Here is a 26,104-nt window from a genome sequence, read left to right as displayed (position 1 = left end):
CACTCACATTCATACCTATGGGCAATTTAGAGTCGCCAATTAACCTCACCTGCATGTTTTTGGGAATGTGGGAGGAAGCCGGAGTGCCCGGAGAAAACCCACACGGGGAGAACATGCAAACTCCACACAGAAATGCCCAGGGCAGAATCGACCCAAGATCTTCCCGATCTCCAGGCTGTTCCTGTATTGGCCAACGTGCTAACCACTAGACCACCATGCATGTCTACAGGGCTCTAATAATATTAAAAACTGTAAAAGATTGTAAACAGTTTTTTTTTATGCCTTAACTGCAAAAATATTTGATTTATAAATAAGAAATTTTAATTTGCGGAAATTTAACTGTGATAAAATAGGGATTACTATATAATAATTCATTCCCTATATCATGAGTGGGCTTTTTTGGGGTACTGAGATCAAATGCATCATCATTGTGCCCATGTACCCATACATTGTGCCCATGTATGGAAAGGCATAACACCACTCAAGCAGTTGTCATCAAACATGAAGAGGCACATAAAATGAATTTTGTGCTTCTCATTGAGTGAGCAATCAAACTACACTCAGATTGGACTGACTGAAAATGGAGGTATTCTTAGTTGTTGCTATTCTTCTGTTGGATCCTAAGGAGGTTCTAAGTAGAGCTTCAAAATGCAAAAAGAAATGGGATTGAGACAAAACATTTTTTGAGTAAGCAAACAAGCATTACAGTGAAATAGGCTGTTCATCAGTTGATCAAACTGTTAAGACCACAGCCTTTAAAAGCCAAAATCTGGCAAAAATGTAGATTGAATATCATTTTCTGGCAGGTATTCACACTGTCACGATGTCTTGAAGGCAAAAAAGCTTTCTCTCTTTGGATGCAGTCGGATTGTTGAGCTGCATAGGGACTCTTGCAGTGCACCATTGCTGCCGAGGTTGGACGCAGTAAGACAATCATTTGAAACGTCTTAAAAGATCCTGAGGGCTATGGAACACAAAAATCAAGTGGTAGAAAATGGGGATCCTATTGGCTGTCTGTCAAGACATGGGACGATCCTCGACCTATCAATGTTACCAAGGAGCTTCAGGTTGTGCAGGGGCGTCAAACTGCAGTTGGCTCTGTGGAGATGTTGCAGGGGGCTATCCCTCATGACTGAAGGCCCTCGTCTGTGTGGTAATGACTGGCTTTTTCAACAGGACAACACTGCAGCCCACAATGCCCGCCTGAAAAAAGACTTCTTCCAGAGGAATAACGTCACTCTTTTGGACCATCCTGCGTGTTGCCCTGGTCTAAATCCAATTGAGAACATTTGGGGATGGATGGCAAGGGAAGTTTAAAAAACTGGACATCAGTTCCATCTTTACCACCTGGAGCAACATCCCCACTAGCCTTCTGGAAACACTGGCATCAAGCATGCCCAAATCCATTTTTTAGATGATGATCAAGAATGACGCAGCTACTCATTACAGAGTCCTTTTTGGAATATTTTATTTCTATATGAGGGGGTGTCAGGTTTTTTTTTTAAATATGGCCTAAAACGTTTGATCAGCTGACGAACAGCCTATTTCACTTTAATGGTTGATAAATTTCTTACTCAAAAATTTTTGTCTCACTCCCATTTCTTCTTTTTGCATTTTGAAGCTCTTCTTAGAACCTTGTTAAGATTCAACATTGCAAAATGTAAATTCTTATAATACAAGTTTGTAAAGGAAGTAGCTAATCTAAAAAAGTTATTTCTGTGATAAAATAACAAGAAATATATAAAAAAAATCATAAAATAAATATATTTTATATTTTATATTTTATAAATATCAAGTAAGTAGCACAAACGCCATCTGTTTTTATTCTTCTTCTGCAGGCATGCAGATTTAAAGTATTACTGTATTGTGACAACATGAATCAATGCATTTCAATTCAATTTATTTATATAGCGCCAAATCACAACAGCAGTTACCTTATGGCACTTCACACATAAAGGTCACATTCATAAATGAAAACCGACAACCAACAGAAACCCCACATGAGCAAGCACTTGGCGATGGAGGCAAGGAAAAACTCCCTCTGGGGAAGAAACCTCGAACAGAACCCAGGCTCTGTGGAGCGGCCGTCTGTCTCGACCTGGTGGCTTTTAAGATATAAAAATAGAGTAGAGGGATAGATGGTAGATCAAGCCAGAGGTCTTAGTCTTAGCCCAAGGTACATGTCTCTGCATATCAGTGTATCAGGGGTCAGTTCTAACTAAGTGCTTTAGCAAAGAGGTAGGTTTTGAGCTGACTTTTAAATAGAGAGAGGGTGTCTGACCCCCGGATTGAGTAGGGGAGAGTAGAGGGAATTTATTCAAGGCAATAAAACTGTTTGCCATATCCAAAGTTATGCTCATCGTTTGATTTTTCGTCAACATTATAGGCAAAATCATAACACTAATATTAAACATTTTGTGGATTATTCAGTTATAAAAAAAATTGACCGCAAAAGACTTAGTAGCAAATGTGCCGGTTACATAATGTCCGAACTAGACGACAGCAGAAAGAAGTATAAGATGAACGCCTCTAATGTCTTAATGGTGACTTCCAAGTTCAATCCAAACATTGAGATGTTGAGAACATTGAGTTATAAACAACGATGTCATCTTTTCTCCGGGGCCTGCGTACCTCCTCTGGGTGTTTTTCATATACTTCAGTTTGACAGGCACCCTTACAAGGCAGGTACTTCAATGCTGTGCTCTGACTTGTATTTCCATTAACCTAAATGATGTACTTATGTCACATTTGTTCTAATGGATCACGGTGCATAGTGACGTCCATTGGCGTCACACATCGAGGTGAGCCGCAATGCAGTCGCATGCAAATGTATCCATGTTGGGCTTTGTGTAAATGTCGCTTCTTCTTTTTCCTTCAATGATTGCATTTTGAGACAAATAAAGAGCAAACAGTCAGAGTGATCTGCCGCTTGCTTGTCGAACTAGTTACGAGCCAAGCTGTGAAGATGTGCATAGCTCCTTCAGCCCCCCAGGGACCCTGTATTTTCATGGGCCTGCCTCTGACGTCAATGCGCCGGCTGTCCTGTGGATTGTCAGAACAGACTATTCAGTTGGGGGGGAGGGGACTGCAAGTCTCTGGTGTGTGTGTGTGTGTGTGTGTGTGTGTGTGTTTCATGTGATGTGTGAGAGCGTGCCTGTGTGCCTTTGTGAATGTGACCATGCACCTCTGTATATGTGTGTGTGTGTGTGTGTGTACTTGCATGTGTGATCTGTAAATGTTTTACTCACATCTGGGGCCTGTGTGCTCGTGCAGTGCGCACACACAAACACACGTGCGCGCGCACACAAGCGTGTACGTTTGCCTTGAATTGGAAATGTGCTTAAGAGGATAAGGTCAGTAATAAGGGGATAGGGGGCAAATGTGAGTGTGTTAACAAGTGCAAATGTCTGGGGATGCTGTGAGACAGAGGTTGTAGTCATCAGGAGGATGTTTGTTCAAAAACAGCCAAGAGGGGAGAATGTTTTCATCATGGCTGCCGACCACATTGAGTCAGATGGTGATCCCACTGTGGACACGAGTAGAGGAACTACTCTGTACATGTGACCGCACAAACTTCCTATAGAAGACCAGGAGATAGATGCATAGATGGACATACTGTATATACATAGTACAATATTTTCCTGTGAAACATTCCAGTAGCAAGAGATGAAATGTAAAAATGTAATCTATGCAGGGCAGTAGAACAATTAAAAGGACATGAAATACTAATAAGCCAAAAAATATATATGTATGATCTACCATGAAAGTCGTGCAGTCCGCCACAAATTGTATTTATCAGCTTTTTAATAAGCTTCACATATTTTGACATATCAATGGAATCATAGACACAATTTCTAGTACATGATTTGTTTTTATTTTATTGGGTTGACAAGGTTGTCGTGAGTTCCCTTACGGCTCTTGATTGAAAGAAAGAGCTCCATTTCCTCACTGGCTCGCAAGCGGCACAGTATTTCAAGAGATTCAAGAGATTCAAGAGAGTTTTATTGTCATGTGCATGGTAAAACAGCAGTTATACCATGCAATGAAAATCTTATTCTGTTCATTCTCCCAAGGAAAAGAAAGAAAAACACAAGAAAGAATAAGAACATAAGAAACATAAACACATATACATAAATACCAAGAAATTAAGCAACAACAGAAGAGACATTAATGCAAGTAAATAATACAAATAAATAAATAAATAAATAAATAAAGTGCTATGAGTGTGTGTTGCGTGTGGCGTGTCTGAGTGCTTCATTGAGAAGCCTGATGGCCTGTGGGTAAAAGCTGTTTGCCAGCCTTGTGGTCCTGGACTGCAAACTCCTGTAGCGTCTGCCTGACGGTAGGAGTGTGAATAATGAGTGTTGTGGATGTGTGCTGTCCTTGATGAGGTTGTGTGTTCTGCGTAGGACTCTAGATGTATAAATGTCTTGCAGTGAGGGGAGGGCTGCCCCAACAATGTTCTGTATGTATTTAAACGATTAGTGGTAGTTCTGAAGGAAAGGAGATTTCACGAGATTAGAACATAGCCATAAATTAGCCGCACCGCTGTACAAGCCGCAGGGTTCAAAGTTTAAGAAAAAAGCAGTGGCTTATACACCGGAAATGATGGTTAGTGTAGCCTTGGTGGAAGTCTGTGCTCTACAATCCTACGCATATGTGGTCATTGAAGTATTGCCAAATCAACATATCTAACGGTGGCCAAAGCCTTTTGCACAGTACTGTAGTGCAACTTCACAGAGTTTATGTTGTACTTCTTTAGACAGCAAACCGAAGCCTGTGTGTGTCTCTGCTGGTTTACAGCCAAGTAGTGTGCTCCAGAGTTTACAGTGCTTTAAGTGCATACATTCCACTGAAATGGTCAATCTTAATAAACTATCCGCTAACTGGCCACAGCCTTAGATACATTTACACAAAATAATGAGATCACATTTGAGAGTGATATCAAAAATGTTGATAGATTATTTTACTGCATGAGAGGTAAAATATTAGAAAAAGTATGATGCAGTAGAGTTTTACAATGCTGAAAAGCACAATAAGAACAATGTTAAATTAATACTAGAGATGCTCAACATACTGAAATTGTTCAGCACTTCATTACCGATACTGATAGCAACTGATACCGATATAGGCAGCAGCTCTTCCCTCAAGCTAATGTCAGGTCACATCTCGTGTCAAGAATGAACACATTATGCTTCTTTTACTGCGATGCCGCCGGATGAATTTCAACAAGCGCTGCTTCTGCAAAATATGACAAAAACTGCAATATGCAAAGTAAGTTATTTTAAGCATTTTGTCTCAACAAAACAGTAATTAAAAAATGACTAAGAGTCAACTAAAATTACATGTTCTCCTACTATCAGCAAGTAAGACAGGTTAGTCTTAATAAATTCATAAATAAGACTCCAATTCAATTATGCTGGCAATTATACAATTTGGGAAATTGCACATTTCTATGTGGCACAAACATCCGCGCAAGATAACTTGTGAACGCAGCATGAACGGAACATGTGAGATTAGAAGTATTAAAGGAAGACACCTTACACCCCCCTCGCATAACCAGCAATTGCATTGCCAATTGCATATTTATAATTCGAAAGTGAAACTTAGTAATAATTCCAGACCACGGTGGAGTTATCTTATAGTATCTCTAAGAGCATATAGATTAGCATATAGAATTAGTATTGAATTTGCATTCGCAACACATATTACACTTTACAAAGTGCACAAGCGCACCATTCATAAAATGGGGTAAAAAAAAGCTTACTGCAAGAGTTGCTGCAAGTTATTTTTACCTTTTCACATTGCTTTCCCCAGTGGGAAGAAAAAAGTGACAAAATGCGTCAGAGAATTCATTATGTTCTACAGTACGTGACCCCTGAATGGACCAGCTGCTGGAGAGTGTAGGAATGCCAGTGATTGATAGCGCACATGCTGACGTAACCCGCCGCCGCTCCCACACCTTCCTCTCTGGCTCTCGATATGATCAGAATGTAGCGCTGCGGCACAGAGGGTTTATGCTGGATCATGTTGCCTGACCACTCTGGTGAGCTGCTGAGGTGCACTCTGATAACTCAAGTGCACATCTCTGAATAACGTGCAGATAGTGAGCTCTTCTCATTTTGGAACGCGAGTAACTGTTCACTGATTGGAAACAGGAAACGTCTACATTTGACAAGATCTATTTCATTGCCTTTACTGTGGGCTTTTTAAAAAGTCATGACTAAAAAAGATTATTTAAAAAGTATGTTGTAATTAGCTATAGAATTCTGTTTTATAAAAATAGAGGTCAAAATGCCTTGGGACCATCTTGGGATCATTTGAAATAGGGATGAGCAGTTGACAACATTTTCTGAATGAGCTATCAGGAAAATTAACAATCAATTAATCAATTAAGTATTTGATTGTTGAGAAGCAGGGCTGTCGTGCTTTGTTGCGCACTTTGGAATCCAGATACAACGTCCCACCGCAGCGTTATTTCACTGACAATGCAATTGTGAATATCCAGCCTAGTTTATTTGGTTATTCATAATATACTGTACTGACGTCTGCAAGCATTGTTCTTGTATGACAGCTGCTTGTATAGAATCTATCATTTCTATGAAAGCTGTTTTTGAGCTGTTGTTTACAGCAAAAATACTATTTTGTCAGAGATTCTATGCTCAGGATTTTAGTTTTGAACTCAGAAGTATATTATTTATTTGTGAATAATGGCAGATTTACAGTAGTTAGTTACTACTATTACTATGAGTTAGAATATGCTGAAGTTTGTTAATTTTATACATGCTGCTACTGCTGCACTTTATTTTTCCTGCTCGTTCTGTGCAATGGGGAATATGTTGGGAGATGTAACCTTCCAATTTTTAAAAGATAATGGACGTAAATTCCATTATTCCATTAAGTAAATTGCATCCATATGCATCGATAATCGTTTTATCATCGCATCACAGGCCTCTGAATTGTAATCGCATGGAATCCTGAGGTGGCCGGAGATTCCCACCTCTTTGTTCTTTTTTTCCCATTTTTAATTTTTTTAAATTTTACAAATATTTGAACTGTCTTCTCAACTAATCTTCCTTAATTTTCTTCTCGTAATATTATGACTTTATTCCCATAATATTATAACTTCCCCCCAGCGTAATTTTCCCAAAATGACAACTGTATTTTGTTTTGTTTCTTATAATATTAAGACTTAAAACAAATATATCATATTTTTTCTTTAATATTAAAACTCTATGCTACATTTCTGAAGTTGTTACATTTTCCAACTATTCAAACTTACTTTTTGTCAGTTGTAAATCTTGTAAATCTCGTAAATGTTATTCTTGTAATTATGACTTTGTTCTTATATTTTGACTTTATTCCCGTCACATTATAACTTTTTCCATAACCTAATTTTCAAAAAATTAAAAAAATTATTTTGTTTTGTTTGTTTTCATAATATTACAACTTTAACAAAATAATGTCTTTCTTTAATATTTCAACTTTATGCTACTAAAAAAAAGTTATTTTTCCTCATAATATTATGCCTTTATTCTTGTAAAATTATCTTTTTTTTTCCTGTTAGAGTACAACTTTTTCTCTTAATATTTTGACTTTATTCTTGTAAAATGACTGCTGATTTTCCCGTGTTTATTTATTTTTTTAATTTTCATGTAAAATTCTATTTTTAGAATGTGCCGCGGGCCAATAAGAAAACAGCCACGGGCCGCAAATGGTGAACAGATACAGATATAGATACTCGCTCATCCCTATTGTTTACTCTTATTTTGTCTACTATATTGAGTAATAAGACTGTAACGGTAACCATAAGGATGTTATTTCTTGTCTAGAGATCTCTCATACAGTTCAAAACTGTATTTAGAAGGCCATAAACAGGTTTTCTATGCTCTAACTACAAAAAAATCCATTTATAAATAAGGCATCCTACTTCGAGGAAATTCACTTATCGCAGTCAGGTCTGGAACCAATTACCTGCGATAAACAAGGGATTACCAGTGTGTGTAATGATGATTGTACCCGCTGCTGCAGTAAAGTTCAAGTGAGCAAGTATACAGCTCTAAACGTGCACACTTTAAAATTTAGTTTGTAATGGACAAGAATGAAACAGCATCCACGTGGCTCTTCTGTGCCTTCCCTCCTCACTCCACTCATCTGTGTGTTTGCTCGTCTTCATTAAAGGTAAAAGTCATGTGAAGTGTTCATTTATCCATTTAATTGGTCATTTAATTGTATTTTCTTCATGTAAAACTACAATTATTCTCTGTCAAAGTGTTTTGTGTAAATATATTTGAGTGTGTGGAACAGATTAATTGGATTTGCATTTTTTCTTATGGGAAAAATGTATTTGATTTTCAAGTTTTGGTTCCACTGTATATGTGATATGTAAAGTAAGATTTAGGTAAGTAATGTGAACGTATCAGTGCTGTTAATGTACACTTTGCTTAGCATTATAAGCACAAATACTACTATCGCACTGTTTTTACTTTAACAAACGCATCTTGAACACTCAGTCTTCCATTTTTGCAGACTGTAGGTTTTAGTGTTGAGCCCCGTTTTCAAATGTTTTCTTTTTCAGGTACCAAAAACGCTGTTGTCATGTAAACGGTCCAAACAACAGAGCTAATTAATAACAGCCTCATGTAATGGCCCCTCAGTGGTGATGAAAAAGGCAATAAACTTATCTCACAATAAAGCTGTTTGGGGATGTGCTGTTCTTGGAATGTTAGCGACGGCGAAGCATACATGCAGTACGAATCACCCCCAGTTTAGTGGTCTGTAATATTGGTGGGTCACTGTTTTACTAGAAGGTTACTTTTTAGCACTGCTCAAGATTTTATATTACAATGCAGATGAGCTTTGATTTTGAACATTGAAGGAAAAAAGCAAGCATTTCAGAACAGCAGATAGTTGTGAGGCTGTTTGGATCAATGGCTATACTATGAAGTACTTGGCCTGACCTGAGACATGCAGTCAAGCTTTTAGGATTACACTGGGGTCATTCATTTGATGGCGCCCATACAATATTGTAATGTACTGTATGTGAATGTACAACTGAGCCTTGTGAGTTAAATGAGTCTTTTGGCAAATCTTTAGTAACACTGCAGGGCACATACGGTATTTGAAGTTGCAAAATCAGCATGTGATCCATGAAAAGGCCCAAAGACTTCATATTCACTTCACACATAAGAACTTGACTTGGAATCGCCTGCTAGATAAGAGACAAATTAGACCTTGGCTTGTGATATATTTAGACTAACTCTAGTCTGCACACAACCACCCCATTGACAGAACATCACCATCCATTCATTTTCTATGCCGCATATCCTCACTAGGGTGGTGGGTGTATGCTGGAGCCTATCCCAGCTTTGGGTGAGAGGGGGGGTACACCGTGGACTGGTCACCAGCCAATCACAGGGCATATATAGACAAACAATCATTCACACTCACATTCATACGTATGGACAATTTAGAGTCGCCAATTCAACTAACATGGTAACACCCACACATGGGGAGAACATGCAAACCCCACACATTCGAACCTTCGAATCTTCCAGATACCTAACTGTGTGGCTAACATGCTAACCGGTATTCCACCATGCGGCCCGACTGAAGGTCACTTTCACACAAATATACTCTAATACTGACTTCTATGTGAAGTACAAAGTTATGCTGCACAAAAAATATATTCATCTTTAGATCAATGGCATGAATATGGTCAGTTCACAAATACACTGAATTGTGACAAAGGATATTGATTATTGTATCAACCCTGGCGGAGGCCTGATGGAGTGTTTGTCACGCTGTACAGTGACACACTAATCTCTTATTGTCATCTTATGGTTTTGTTTTATGTTGTGCTTTTCTTTGTTATATTTACTGCCTCTGTGTTTCTTGCTTAGACCTTTGTGTTCATTGAGGTTGGCGGAGCTACTGGATGTTTGCAGATGGTCCCCATCATCATCAGCAACCTTTAAGCTCACCTGTGGCGACTGGATGGCACTTGGTGATTCCCACTGCAAGCTCAATCCTCTATGCCACGTGCTGCCATCATTCCTGCTGCCTTGCTAAAAAGCTGTTAGTCAAACTTCGTGCCATCCAGTCCAGCCTAGTCAGTTTGCAGTACATCAAGTAGCTCCGCCGGAGTGGTGTGTATTATTGTGCATTGCTTTCAGCACCTTGGCGTGCTTGTTCCATCGAACAACGGCATGAACGGAGTGGGCCCTTATGTCAGTCATACAGTCTCTTTGTCTTGGTGGGTGGAGGTGGGGCCGGTAGCATACACACAGAGTGCTGAACAGTGTAATGTAGTATAACTTAAAGTAGTAGATTGCAATATATTGTCATATTTGTACTTTTCTTAAAAGTAATGTTAAAATCTCGTATTGTCTTGTCTCGGTCTTTTACACCCAAATCTTGTGTATCGTCTCGTCTTGTGACACTCCTACTTAAAAATATAGCATATGTAGTCTAGTATGAAACAAGTGCACACAAAATTAGGTTTAAGGGCATTTGTTCTACACAAGTCACTTCTAGGGATGTGAACAACAAACCGATGCGACTGGATATCTGGTTTGGGGAGTGGAAGATTCAGATTTGCCGTTAAAAGAATCGATTGTGGGGACATACAAAGGGTATTGCGAGAATCGGGTGAGTGTATGATGAACAACGCGAGAGCCCGGGCTGCCGGCGAAACGTGCATGCCAGCCGGCGTTTAAACGCCAAAGTTTGGAACGTCTTTGGATTAATTTCAAGAAGGGTGCAAGCAGAATTCACCAAGCGTTTGATTGTTCACCCATTAATAGGGAACGTAGGGCCAGCCAGACCAACAGAGGGGGGGGTTTGGTAACTTTTCTGCTTTGTAACTTGATTACTTTGAAATGTTGCTGGAGTGTGCTTGCTATGCTCAGTCTGAAATGTTGTACCATTACCATTGTTATGACATTTTAAGTATGGGATTCTTTATTTTTCCATGCTAAAACAGCATTTTCATTGCAGTCATGTGACAAATACTTCTATTTACTTATCCGTGTTTGGAAGAGCTATATCATTATTTAAGGGTCTTTGCACCATGTATTTATTTTGTATTGTTAATTGGACTGAAGGTTATGACTTGTCTTTTTTCGTTGTTATATGTTATAGAGCTAGATGGAGAGATGTGTATTGTCATTGCACACAGTAACAACGATAATTAGTTATATCGTTTTTGAATCGTATCGTAACCTGTGTATCTAGATTCGATTCTATCTCTTCTATCACGAAGAGATTTACATCTCTTGTCACTGCACAGGTTTTCAGTTGGATTTACATCTGGGCTCTGGCTGGGCCATTACCAGACTTTAAAGGTTCCATGTTATGCTATTCTTAAACATTTTTAGAAGTCTCACAGGTCCTGCAACTAGGAAAGCTAGCGTTGATGCTAGTCATACAGGCGCTGGAACATAAACCAGGCTTTACAGCTCCCATGTCTGTAGCTGACAGAAAGCCATGCTTGACTTTAAGATATGTAGCGAAGCCTGTTTTTTTTTTTTTTTTTTAAACAATGCTGTCCTCCGTGAAGTCCTGTGCATATACACGGAGAGGGCTCATCTATATAGGGGCGGGTCAGAGTCACTACATTGTCCATTAGGAAGGAAGGTTTTTGTTTGTAATGTAATTTAAACCCAGAAGTGGCGCAAACAAGGGAGTTGGAGGGTGTTGATAGTTTTTTTTCCCCACGTTTGATGGTCATAAACAGACTCTCTGGCATACCCGGGTATCCACGCTTGAGCACATCGGATCTTTCCAACCTGTTTCAAACCTCATCCACCTCCTTCCTATTTCTCACCAAGAATCAAGAAAAGTGCAAGTGTCCTTTTATTTTGAAACAAAAAAATCGGAAAATGTTTGCGTGTGGCGAACTTGACACAGCGCGCTTTCTCTCTTCCTCGTTCACGCCTCCGCGCATGAGCGTATATGCGTGTGCGTGTATCTGACTGCGCTTCCTGCGCGGTCGCTTGTTCTCGCCCAACCAGTTTGCTGCTGCACATCCACCGCCGAGCTACACGCCGAGGAGGCGGACCGACTGGAGCTACACCTCGGCCAGCGGTGCTGGGTCATAGCGCTGGTGGAGGTGCGGTGGCGGCGGTGGCGGGGGGCAGCACACTACCCTCCGTCCCTTCCTAACTTGAGGACCCTGGAGTAGGTTTTTTTTGTACTACTATATTTTTATTGGGCTTTGCTCCTCAGAGGCGCACTTTTCTCCGCGGCTCCTCTCTCAGTTTTGCGCTCACGGTCCGACATGGAAGATGGTCCGTCTTCGACAAGCTGTTTCAGAAGGTTAACGGACTGCTTCCTGGGTGCAAGTAGGTACACTTTGGCACTCTTTCATGTTTCAACATGGCAAATTAGAATGATGCTGCTGCAGAGTGTGTGTGTGCGCAGCAACAGTTCCTTGCAACCGCATGGGCATTTTTGACGTCTTCTCTCCTCATGTGAGCCCAATTGGACCACTCAACTTTATGAATGACACATTGATGCTTCCTCAATGGGTGCGGACCTGGCAGCAGGCTTATTTGCTCATTGTGTACTTCCATAATGGTCCTCAATCCCACATTGGTCCAACAAAGGAAAATGAAGCATTGCAATGAGGAGTAAAATATGTTTAGAGATGTATTATTATTATTACATTATTATTAGATATTATATTAAAATGTTAAATAATGTAATATTTACATTACCTTCTATATGTAAACGTGTTACTTAACCCTTCCAGAATAAAACACTGAAAATGAAAAATGCGTGCCTTGTAAAATTAGTGCCAGTTGTTTTGCTTGTGAAACTCCCTTAACATCCCTGAAAAGTCACCAATTTTCCTCCCTCAAATACTCTCCTCTCCTGGAGTGCTTCCCAGGATTAAATCCATTGGGTTTGATCTTGTATTGCATGTGCAGCCACAGTATAAAATCTACTTTTCCGCAGGGCTAAATTGCATATCATACTATCTGTGATGAGCACGTACAGCAGTGCACATACTGTCACGCCACTCCAGATATTCCCTTACTGAGTCCAAGTGACCTTTCAGTGGCAACTCGTCTCACAATGAAGCTGTTTGGGGATGTGCTGTTCTTGGAATGTTAGTGACGGCGAAGCATACATGCAGTGCGAGGCAATTCCAGTTGTGGGAGGTTGTGTTGATGTTTTATTTTTAAAAGAGTAATAAATTAGGCAGAATTTGTATTTTATTCTCATTTTCCTATAAAGCTGTTACATGTTTTGTGATATCTGTTATTATTTCCACAAATATTATATGAGGGGTATGTTTCTATGTTCCTATATGCTCAGGTAATAAATGCATTTTTCTGAAGTATTATGTATTTTTGCAAACGCAAGAAGTGTGCTATTGTACACCACCAATTACTGTGAAACTTTGGTAAGAATCCATAGCAAGAACCCATGAAATTTTAGTGCACATCAGAATTAAAATGAGAATACAGAAATGTATTTTCTCTGATTGCCATTTGCCATCTGAATGGATCCACCATCCACACTCCCACTTTGCCCCAGAATGCACATTCTATTGTACTCTACCACTCCCAACCAGGGGTACACGTACCACTAGGGGTACGCAAGCAAATTGCAGGGAGTATGTGGAAACATTTAATACATTTTAATTAAATTTCCAAGATGATGAGTCGGTATTCTCGGTCATTTCATATTAAGCCAGACAATAAAATCGAACATGTGCACTGCAACTACTTTCCCCAGGGAGACAATAACCTGTGATCAGTTGTGTTACATTCTACTTTTGGAGAATTCTCAACATGTATGAGTGAGGGGGGTACTCATGCTATGATAAAAAGGCTTTGGTGGTACACAAGACAAAAATGGTTGCGAAAGACTGCTCTACCACACACATGGTATTGACTGCAACTTCATCTAACTTTTTGGAGAATAATTCTTCATTATATTCTAACGCTATACCCCATAAAGGTGGGAATACATTGTTTTTAGCACTTTTCACAATTTCACAAGATGCTTTTTTGCCCGTACTCTGAAGTTGGGACAGTCTCTTATCGACTTTATGGAACACACAGTGAAGTTTCATTTTACTTTGTGCATAACCCCCCTTGAGACTTGGCAAAGCACCTTTGTATCTTAATCACCATAAATGCTCCAGTTAACACCTCTGCCAAGTCTCCTTGTCTTAGTCGTTGGATGTTGGTGGGTCGATGCGTTGTCTACAAAAGTGATTTCTAATTAGCACCTGACCAAACAACACTGGTTATAGTTGCGGTTGTAGACAACTTACTGATGTAGTTTTTATGAATTCCACAAGATGGCAGTAGCTGCATTTGAAGTGTCATGCGTGTTCACCTACCTCTACATGCGCTTTAAAATGTTTGTTGAGCTTCTCAGCTGTTGGTGTGAAACAACTGTGTCAGACTTGCCATACGGGCATCAATGCTGTTATTACAACATTGGTTGTTTTGCTGTTGTGTTGTACAATACATTTGTTAATAAATGACCATGTGGTCAAAGAGAGCTACATGTTCCTATTCCATTCATCCACTCCAAATCATTATTAAAATTAAAACATTACTTATTATATATAATATCATGAATATTTTATACAGTGTATAATATTTTCAACTTTTGGAAATAACAGCCTCTCTACAGTTATCGCCTACTTCCAATTTCAGTGATATTAAATTGGGTTCCATTCCCTTTAGGTACAGTATGGAAGGAAAAGTCAGACATTACACTAAATAACACAAAATACTAGGGGTGTCACGAGATCTCGTAGATTAAAACATGATGGGATTTCTCGTTTGGAGAAAATCTGTCACGCAAGAACAGGGCAGCCAGAATCCAATCAGACTGTGAACTATGGCATTGCTACGATGAATGATAATATACATAATATAGAAGTGGCAGTGTGCAAGGCATGATTGGAACCACACATTAAGTGCTTTACACACACTTTAAACCCTGCAGTCCAACCTACCTTGTTGTTCCTAGTGTCAGTGTCAGCGAGTGACGTGTGGATGTTTTTTCCATTGCAGCTGAACAGCTGCGGCTCGTGTTAATATCCAAGCAGAAACTGTAGTAATTCTACATTTGATCAAAGTTACTTAAGATTTGTCAGATCAAAACTGTAGATGTTCAGACTTGTCTGCACCCTTAATCGCCGTTAATCACCATCAACATTAATAATGGCTGCACCGGTGCCTGTGAGAATATACGTGTCACAAATGTCATTTCTGCAGCCTTACAGAGTGAAAAATGCATGATCAAGATATATTATTATTATTATTATTATTATTATTATATATTGTCATTACTGTTGGCCACAAAAAAACACACTTTAATGTAAATCTTTTTTTTTTATGTAAATACTGTTTTTTTTTTTAATGGAGATAATATCCCGGTCTTTAATCACATACCCACGTACTTGAATCGCACTGTCGTTATATTATTATCCTTTTTGCACATGTCACTCTTACTTTTTAATTATTTATTTATTGAAGTGTTTGCGTAATATGTACAGCGAAAGCTATTTTAACCAGAGTCAAACTCCTTCTTTGTGTAAGCATACTTGGCCAATAAAGCTTGATTCACAGTATTTTATTTGGTCTAAAAAAATGTTGACAATAATATTGTTTAGCGTCAATTTGTGGGACAATAAAAATGTGAAAACGTATCTGCATGGTTTTGTGACTCGGTTAAATGAAAATGTTAGCTATATTTTTCATTGTACTTTTCTTAAAATTCATGTTAAAATCTCCTCTCGTCTCGTTCTTGTGGACACAATCTCGTGCATCGTCTCGTCTCGAGAGTTGGGTGCCTCGTGACACTCCTACAAAATACTTTAGTTTTCCTTTTTCCTTTCTACTAAAGATAGAGAGAAAATGCTATATATGGTCATTATAGCATTGCTGAAAAGCCAAATCTAATGGTGCCTTGAGGCGTACACGGCACTGTATATATAATATCATATAGTACGCTATACAGTAGTGCACAAGGCAATGGCATTGAGCAGTCCATATGACACACCAGTGAGCAAAAGTGGGCTGTGCTTTCTGTGGTTTGTTTTGCAGCAACTGATGACATGTTTACCGTTGTTTGTCCTCTCTGAAATGGGACTGGATGCACGTGCATTCAGTTAATGCAGGCTCAGGTTTGTCAAGTGTTGGCGTCCCCGCTTGCATATCTCATCGTAAACCTCACAAGCCTAACGAGGAGTTGGTTCCAGCTGTTTGTAGTTTCATGTTGTGTACGTCTCTGGGCGCACTGTTGTCATTTATGGTCAACACCAATGGCATTTTTTTCAAACCCAATTTTTAATCGACAGTTTGCTTAACTTGATGAAGAAAGCTGAATATTGCCGGGCAGGAAGTGCTCACGCTGGACATTTCCGTCCTGACCACATGCCTTCTCCCGTTTCTTGACACACTTACTGAATATATAAACATACACTGTGCTCGGTATGCTTAAGGAATGAAAATGAAAGCTGGAGTGAAATATGAATGTCGAAAGATTCCAAGGCAGGATTCAGCACTCAATGGTACGCCAATCTATTTTATAATTTATCGTCAGTCATATTTAAAGCAACAATATGCAGTTGTACTTCATCACAATATTTTGCATGGTAAAGTATTTAGCATGGCCATGGTGACCCCAGATCTCCTACTTTATCCGTCCATCCATTTTCTATACCACTTCTCCTCATTAGGGTCGCGGGGGTATGCTGGAGCCCTCACCTACTTTAGTGATCTTGAATATTGATGAGTTAGCGTCAGTGCAAAATAAGTTAAAGATGTGTGTAGTGTTTGCTTGTATTTTAGTTTTGTAGTATTTTAGTATTGTAGAGTTTTGTCACCGTTTACAGTACAGTAATCCCTCGTCACTTTGTGCTTTGAATTTTGCAGCTTCATTCTCTCACCATTATTCAAAAATATATTAATTAATAAATCATGCAGTTTCATGGTTGTATATTTATATGAATCTCAATATAATATATATAATATTTATTTTGATATAATTTTTACCTAAATTAAGTATTTTCAATCACAGAAATGGGTAAATGAATTAAAGTACAAATATAAGGCATTCAGAAAGCGCATTCAAAGGTGTCCCGATAATATGTATTATTCTACACTGGTCACTAGTAATGTTACTGTAATCTTCAGTGGGACACACAAGCACCAGACTTGATAGATATAATAATAATGTTAAAAAACGTATTTAGAAGGTTGTTAACAGGTTTTCTCTGCCCTAACTCTTACCCCTTTTCCACTGTAGCGAACTTTGGTGTTGGTGCTGGATTAAGTTTGCGGCCGGGTGGAACCCGCAAACTAAAGCCACACCAGTTTCATTTTCCATTGTGCTGGGGAGCCGTGTCATTGCGTCACAGGGGTTTCACCTCCAATCAGGAAATGAAAGGAAGTTAGCACGCGAAGCGCGCCATACTCAACAGCGACAATGGCGTATGCATACATGGAAGTGTTGCAGCTGATGGTTATGCTATTACCGGGTATAATTCGCCAACACCGTTTGCAGTACCAGTTTCTTCAACGTCAACAGCGATCACAAACCAGGAGAATGGTAGGGTTACTTTTTCCTGTTTTGTTTTGGAGGTTGCCGCAACATTTGACCACTCCGGCTCGTGTTTACAAATCGCACACTAATATAATCGGTAGTTTTGTGTAATGAAGTGTAATAAAGATGGAGGTCATCCGCAGACTTTTTTTTGATGTAAGTCCACCTCATTATGCAAAGGGATCGCAATTTTTGGAGCCACAGTTGAACCAAAAATGTCCACTTCGAACCACTTCGAACCAATTTTGTAACCACGACAGTGGAAAACCAAAAGGTCTGAGAACAGCTCCAAAAAAGCTTCGATCCAGTCCCAGTGGAAAAGGGGTCGGTGGCGTCAGTGGTCGGCAACCCGCGGCTCCGGAACCACATGCAGCTCTTTAGCCTCCCCGTTGCGGCTCCCACACCGAGCTCTGTGATTTTTTAAAACTCCGAAACAGAGGAAATTTGCCTTTTCAAAAAGAGTATGAAATATCCGACTCACCGCCAGTCTGTTATTGCATCTACACTACGTTCTGACTGCTGATTGGATGAGCAAGGGAAAGGGGAAGAGGGCCAGTGTGATAATGACACACGAAAAGGACATCTTGAGAGTGTGCTATCCCACGGTAAGCTATCGATAACTATGAATTTGTCCCTAAAAAGAAAAATGGAAGAAAATATGAATATATTAATTCTGAATGGATGTATTCCTTTGGCTTCACTGCCAATGATGCTGGCTAACCCACACATGTGCTTGATATTTGGTGAGGAATTAGCAAACAACAGAAAATGTAACATTGAAAGACATTATCAAAACAAGCACTCAGTTTTTTTGAAAAGTACCCAACTTCAAATGGGCGTAAGGGAACCATTTCGGAACTACTACGGAAGGTTGAGCAGAGCAAATATACTTTCAAGAAGTGTATGAAGGCTCCATACACAACTACACCTGCTAGGGTTGTAGCTGACTTGCTGCACTCGAGAAGGAGGAAGCCGTTCACAGATGGAGAATACGTGAAAGAGTCGTTCATAAAAATATGACAGCATCTGTTCTCCCAAATAAAAAAAATAAACAACAAATTATTCAGAAAATTAAAGAAATGCCCCTCCCTGAAAAGACAGTCAATGACAGGACCAATAGAATGGCAACAAACATCACCAGTGGGCAAATAGATGACATTAATTAGTGCAAGCTTATTCAATTGCCTGTGATGAGTCAAGTGATGTAAATGATTTTGAGCAGACAGCACTGATATGACAAATGTGAACTCTGATGGGCTTTTTTATGTTAAAGTTTTCCTTCAATTTTACACAAATACGGAAACAACTTAAAAAAGCCTACATATTTCAGAGTTTAAATTAGTTAAAAGTAAGACTACACATGCGCTTTGCACTTCTGTTGAATTTGTTGTTGCAATAGGTAAGATTTTAAAAGATTAAAACTTTTACAACTTTAATAAGCTGTGTCGTGTTTTGTGGCTCCAGGCCATTTTTCTTTACTGGACGGGGAGGCAAAATGGCTTTTTTGATGCCAAAGGTTGCCGACCCCTGCTTTAACTACAGTATATGATAATATTCTATTTATAAGGAAGTAATCCTACTTTGCGGAAATTCACTATCTGGAACCAATTACTCATGATAAATAAGAGATTACTGTATATTCATTTAGCTGAACAAGTCTTTGTTGGTGAAACATTGCATGTGCATGGAACCTCCAAAGTGGAGTGTCCCAAAAGTGCCATAATTTACAGTGCAACAAAAATGTTCAGGGAAAATATGCCTCGTTAAACAACAACAGCTCAATGTATTAACTCGGCTAGTTTTTATTGTGCTTTGGCTAATTTTCTCAGTTTTTGTGACGCCACCACATACTGTAAGTGTGCCAGTACTAAAAAGGAAAAGGAGAAAGTGTGATGGGAACCATAGAAGTCGAAATCTAACTTATTGCGACCCAGGAACATTTTCCAGCAATACCTATAAAATGCCACATGATTGTATCACTCTGGCAATTGCTCAATTGCTCTCTATTACTTTTCTGTCAGATGACTTTTAAGCCTGAGTAGTTTTACTTTATTACAACTTCTCAGTATGCTCAGTATGACATTTATCAATTTTAAAATCTTAATTAAAATATTGAGCCTTGGACAAATTCATCCACTTATTCCTATGGGAATTGTTTTGCACTTATTGACCCGAATATAAGACAGCATTTCTACTTAAAAAAGCCTGATTTTATTTGAGGTCTAGAGCTTTATACATGCATGTGCGTACAACGACTTCTCCCCAGGCAAGTCTGAGCTTTTTTTCATGTCACTCACACACACCAGTGACCTAGCAAGATGCAGCCACAATAGAGGCCCGGTAGAAAAAAGTGCCTAAAGGTTGAACAAATTAGCAAACAACAGAGGAGGAGTTTTGATGCTAATTTGAAGATAATGGTGATCAATGAAGCAGAGTCATCAAACAACTGTCCACCAGCTAAGAAACATGACACGCTGTTACAAATTGTTGTTTCCCTGATATTGAAGCAAGTTAAAAAAAAAAAGATGAATTTTGTCTTTGAGTTCTATCTCCTTTTTTGTTTAATTATTTTTATTGAAAACACAAAGGAGACAAGGCCCAAGCTTTTCATTGGACAGCAACAAAATTCCTGTTTTTGCCATATCACTGCAGTGGCTTAGATTTCACAGTTTTAGGTGGAGAACCCTGACTGTTGCTTTAAACTCACATAAAGTTCAAGCCAAAGAAAATAAGCTTAATAGGCCCTTTCATGTCAAAATCTGTTCAGGACTGGATCAGCGCCAGGGCACAGTGCGTGATATTAGTGGCAAAACAGATGACATTCTCCTCAAGGCGTCCTCTATCCATTGACCCCTGTCAGCTTGTCGGGGGGGTTGGTATCTGAGGGGATGGGAAAAGGCCACAGACGCGTAGATTCTCTTCCAACGTGTCCTCATATTGGAGCTCACAGAAGAACCCGACACAAGATCTGAGTGCTGTGGTTTTCATTAGCAGCTTCCCATCGTTTTAGCATCAGTCCAGATGTGCGGTGACGAACACGACCCCAATCGTTGATGAGGCTCTGGGGGATGGTGGAGGTTGGGGGGTTGTGGTGTATCAGCACTTACACCAAACCACTGGTTGGGACACAAGATGCTGACTCTGAGGCATTATGATTTTGTGCCATTCTCAGAATTTTCCTCAAAATAAGTAACTGTGTGATCGACTGGCGAGCAGTCCGTGTGTGTAGCCTGCCTTTCATCCAAAGTCCGCTGGGGATAGACTCCCTATGACCCTGAACAAGCGGTATAGAAAATGTATGAACGTCAGTGAAATTACAGTCAATAACTCGCATGGAAGGGGATGTTGGACCTGCTGTCTGTGAGCACACACCAAGAGACATGTCTTATCTACATCTCAGTTTATCATTTATAGCTCCCGCCCCTGACGTCTAATGACCTCGGCCAAAGAAGTGGAAATAATGTAAATTGTATTTCCATGGAGATGATTCTCTTTTTCTCTCAGGAGTGTGAGGTGTTAGCACAGTTTGTGCAGTGGTCTTTCCATCGTGTGCCTGGAATGGGAGTAGGAATAGGGTGACGATAAAGCAACAATCAATACACTGCACGAAACCAGCAATACATATCAATATTTATATGACTAGAGGAAGAAAAACTTCCTTTGAATTCAAAGTTTGATCATGTGTATCATCAGCCCAAATACATTTAGCATGAATATTATTTTTCAGTTCAGACTCATTTTCAGCAGAGCATTAATTTAATTTAATTAAATTTAATTATCTTTAAAAAAAAATCACTTATTTATTTATTGCTGCTTATTGTCCAGCAAAGATCCACAAAATGTGAGTTGTTTTTTTCTCCAAAAAAACAACAAAAATGACACACATGCACCCACACACATGCAAATACGCACTTTTGTTTTCACGAAAATGTTTGGTCGATTGTTGTTTTCATTGTTGAGTGAAGTTTTTGAATTTCTGAACTTTAACCTTTAGCTCATTTCATTTGAGGCATGCCACCTCGAGGACCCTTGCAGTAGAAACCAAAGATGTGGTGTAAATATTTTTGAGCTTCTGCATATTTAGAAATAATATCAATGTTTGTCTGTAGTGTAACAATAATTTATCACTGAACATAGCAACGCCATAATTTGCTGAGTCCGACCTTCAGTCTTGAGGGGCTGTGTTGTCGGTGTGATACTTACATCTTTTTAATGTGACACTTTTGAAATGACTTGTATTGATTTAGCAACGCTGGTCAGTACACACTCAGCCGCAGAGGATTACATGAAGTGTGTACATGCGTGTGTGTGTGTGTGTGCGTGTGCACTCACCTGTATTTGCCCACACATACACACACTCTCCCCTCTGGCTGGATGAACAAATGAGGTGAAAAGTGGAAGAGAGACAAATCAAAGCCTGTTCATTGTCACTGTTGTCACAGTGTTGGCCGCTGTGCTCCGGACCTCTCGTACAGCAGATAAGTTAAGAACCACATGCTCTTCCCACCTTCTGGCAAGGGAGTCCCAGGCGGAGCTGCTGACGCACGCACCCCGCATACCCGACCATCGACACTCCTCACCCATCCTCTCCCGTCCTGCCTCAGACTCTCGTCATGAAAAGGGAAAAGTAGTACCCTGGCAGCTTGCCCTTGACTCTGTGCCAGGCGGTGTGTGAGCTTCAATGGAAGTGGTCTTTTCCTCTTTTCTGTCATTTTTCATGAGTGCGTAGCGGAGGAAGAAACTGCTGCCCACTAAACATCAGCTGGACTTGTGACATTGCCACATGACAGGAGTCTTGATCTGCTCCTGCACAGTTCACTAAGGCCATGTCCTCAACACTAGTATTTACAAAAAGTTTACTTATTATCTTTTGTCCTGAAGAAAACTACATTTCAGGTCACCAAAAATGGACATTTGTGTACATTTCCTTAACTACTTATGCATGCACACATACTCCATTTTAAAAAGTGTGTGTCTTTCATTGGTTACACAACAATGATAATGCCGGCATTTCCAAAAACTAAAACAATGACTTTGTGCACTGTTGTTCACTTGTTTAAAAGGTCTCATGTAAACAGCCCCTGATCCACAATTTAACTGTTCCACCCGCTTCAATATGGAAATGGTAAAGCCCTGTGTATTTCTAACATCTTACGTCACCGCATGCTCCGTTTTCCTCATTTGCCATTTCAGTCTGACTGTAACAGACTTAGTATCAAAAAAATGGTATGGTTGCATTGTCTTACATCGTTTTGCATGCACCAGGAAGTGGTCTACTAACATACACATAACAAACATGGCGCCCCATTTATATATATTTTTCACTTTTCTTAAAGGGGCCCTTTCATACATTCCCAAGTTTTCAGACTTATGTGTAGTTAAAAATGCCGTACTCTAAGTTATCCCCGGTTTAATATTCATGCTGCTTTTTGGTAAAAAAAACAAACATTTTTTTTCCCTCAGAAAACAGGTCATTTTTTTCTCCAAAAACACCAAGTCGTTCACCCTAAGATGGCAATAATTCCTTGATAACGTTTAAATGTGGATGACTACACTATTCACGTGCTTACATATTGTCATTAACATTTTGTTAACTTCCTGTGTGTGAAAACAAAGGAAGGTATTTAAAAAAGGAAAACATGAGTTAAAATAATGACACTATAAAACTTGTGCAGTGTGAAGGAAAAGGAAGAAATACAAATGTGAAAAATAAGTTTGGACACAAGAAATTATGAAGTCACCCACGTGTATTTCACTCCTGTGGCTGTGCCTTTTCGTCCTGGCGTCGTTCCGATGTACTGTAGCGTTTTTGTATTCTTGTTAAAACATATTGCTGCAGTCCTTCTCCTTCGAACCGAAGATTAATTTACAAGGTAGCAAGCTAGCTATGACACAGGAGACAGGGCGGCACAACGAGATTTATTGACAATGGTCTACAGCCAATCAGGATGCAGAAAACAATGGGCGGTGCAGCCAGACAAGAAAGGGAAAGAGGGACACTCAACTTCCGACAATGCAATTCTTCTTAAAGGGCCAGGCTCGCCCTGTAACAGCACTCATATGCTGTAATGAAAAAAACCCAACAACGAAGCACTAAAAAAATTCAGCGAAACAGCGAATCCGTGAGGTGAACCGCGATAGAGCGAGGGAACACTGTATAGAAATTCAGCAGTAATTTATTGTGATAATCAATAAATTGAACGTGTTTCTTAATGTTGTTGAATTTGGCATAATCGATTTTATTGTGGGGTTGTTGTCGACTGTTGTTGACTGTGGAGGACTGTGGTGTTGACTTTCAGCTATATCAAATCTTTGTGAATTGTGCCTGTAATTTTAGGAGTAGTCAAGATGACGTCATCTTTAATATTTGTCCCATTCCTTGATTTCTATGAAAACAAGTACTTTGGCTTCTTCCGAACCTCGATTTAACTTGATGATTTGATTTATGATGATGACAGGTGTGGTGTTGTTATTTCTGCCAGACATTGGCATGCATGTATTGATGTCTTGATATCCACATTGACACGCTTAGTTTGCAGAAAGTTGGCCGCCTGTTGCTCTGTTGAAGCAACATCATTTCGTTCTTCTCTGTTAAGAGCTGTTCAGCAAGTCTTGCTTGTAATGTGGAGCCCAGTCACAATCACATTTTTCCAAATCTTCAATTCAGCACATCGTTTGCAATATAATGTGGTCCTTTTTCATCATCTTCCGACCCATCAATTTGTTTACAAAGCGATGCAATTTTTTAAGGGTGGACAGTTAGCGACAGTTAGCTTGTCTGGTTCGCGTTTAACTGCACTTGTAACTTGTTTTTAGTTCATTCTTCATGCTGTTCCTAACAGATCTGTAATTACAGTTGAGATTTGTGGTGGGGAAAAGTGCCAAAATAATCCGAAACTTGACAATGAGTGCAGTCTGTCCTCACAGGAAGTGGCATCACAAAAAAAATGTGTTCACACTTGACCAAACAAACCGTATTTGCAGAGCTAATGGATTGTAGCCCCTTCTACCTGGACCAAAAATGAAATAGTGTGAATGTACCCTAAGAACACAGAAAGTCAAATATATTGTGCAACAGTAGAGAACATTCCCATGCAGTCACAATCTTTGCTCCCCACAAAGACTGCAGAGAGAGAAATGAGGCCTTGCTTCACAGCAGTTTCTTTTTTTTTGTTCTCCAATTCTCTAAAGGAGCCTCCTATAAAAGAAATGTGGCGTCAAATAGACTCTGGGGTTTTTGCCCTTGTGTGCCGTCGGCAAATGCTGACCTGGAAAGAATAACAGGTCAAATGTCATCTAGGAGTTCACCATTTTCCGGGCCTGATTGAGAAAACGGGTGAAAATAAAACAAGATGACGTTGGATTTATTGGTAGATTACAGCCAAGTAGGCTTGATCTCTCTTGCCAGATTCAGTGCTTAAAAATGACTTGCATAGTAGGTACACAAAGTGAAAACACTGCTTTGCAATGTGATGGAGTTAATTACTTGTGCAGCTTCTCTCCAAGTCATTTACTTTTAGATTCCTTCATAAAAACACCACAGAGTTGAATTGCAGTCATCAAGAATGTACTCTTTTGATCCTTTTTTTATGTCGGATGTTCCATATTACACACTATGGTCACTCGATATATAGTAAATGCCCCGACAGTGAGAACTGCTATGCTTAATTTTAATTTTAAAATGATCGTCAACAAGATCCAGACAGACTGACTGGTGTGGCCTTCCCTTCCCAGTCTCAGGGTGTAGTGAGTTGTCGTCCAGATAAGTATTACGTAACAATACCTCACTGCATGAACTCAAGCTTCAGCGTTTATACAGGAAGCCCAAGTCTGAGTCAGGCACCGTATCGTTGCCAAATGGGCCCGAGCCACCTCTGAGCATGCAGTGCAACAAGCTGCTGACCACCAATAGATTGGTCAAAATGTACTGTTAATCAGTTAGTAGCTCAAGTATGATATTTTATTGCATAATAATGGTAATATTTTACAGTTTATGGTGGTAACAGCATGCATGGAGTCAGTCATAGTTCTTGGTTTAATGGCCACAACACTTAATACCGCAACAATAATGTGACAAGGGTGGCACCATCTGTTGTTCATAAAAGCCACACGCTTGCTGCGTTCTTCCTTTCTTTCTTTCCACTCTTTAGTCCTTTCCTTCTGGCCGGTCTGAATGCTGTTGATTGTATCAATCAGGTCCAATTTTGAAAAAAACAAAAGCCAAAAAAGTTCCTCAAAGTTATTCAACCGCTTGTGTAGCAATCTGAACAATGATTGATCATCTGAAAAAAATCTGTCCTTTGGGTTGTTGACATGGAGCCTAAAGAAGCAACTATTTAAAAACGCATGTCAAAGTTAAAGTTTGTGATATATGACACCATTGTGCTGTATGTACAGTGGCACCTCGGTTTTTGTTATTAATTTGTTTCAGAAGATCAGATGAAGAACAATTTTTCCCTTAAAATGTCATGTAAATCAAATTCCAGCCAACCAAAAACATACATTTTGTAGAGAATAATGATAG

At 39.5% G+C, this 26,104-nt stretch overlaps 1 protein-coding gene across 5 annotated transcripts in view; it reads left to right on the top strand.

Moving 5' to 3' along the window:
- The window catches only part of pde10a (phosphodiesterase 10A), a 76,161-nt gene that overhangs the window by 14,752 nt on the left and 35,305 nt on the right, over nucleotides 1–26,104 (top strand). For 2 of the 5 annotated variants that reach the window (XM_054798858.1, XM_054798859.1), the window contains exon 1: nucleotides 12,001–12,344. The exons of the other annotated variants lie outside the window; for them this stretch is intronic. In XM_054798858.1, coding sequence (XP_054654833.1) covers nucleotides 12,281–12,344 — 64 coding nt within the window. In that variant the 5' untranslated portion in view covers nucleotides 12,001–12,280. Of the gene's footprint in view, nucleotides 1–12,000; nucleotides 12,345–26,104 lie in introns of those variants that run through there. 5 annotated transcript variants of the gene reach the window in all.

Source organism: Dunckerocampus dactyliophorus, chromosome 14, assembly GCF_027744805.1.
Source record: "Dunckerocampus dactyliophorus isolate RoL2022-P2 chromosome 14, RoL_Ddac_1.1, whole genome shotgun sequence".
NCBI classification, from domain to species: Eukaryota; Metazoa; Chordata; class Actinopteri; order Syngnathiformes; family Syngnathidae; genus Dunckerocampus; species Dunckerocampus dactyliophorus.
This window is presented reverse-complemented; position numbering and strand designations above follow the sequence as displayed.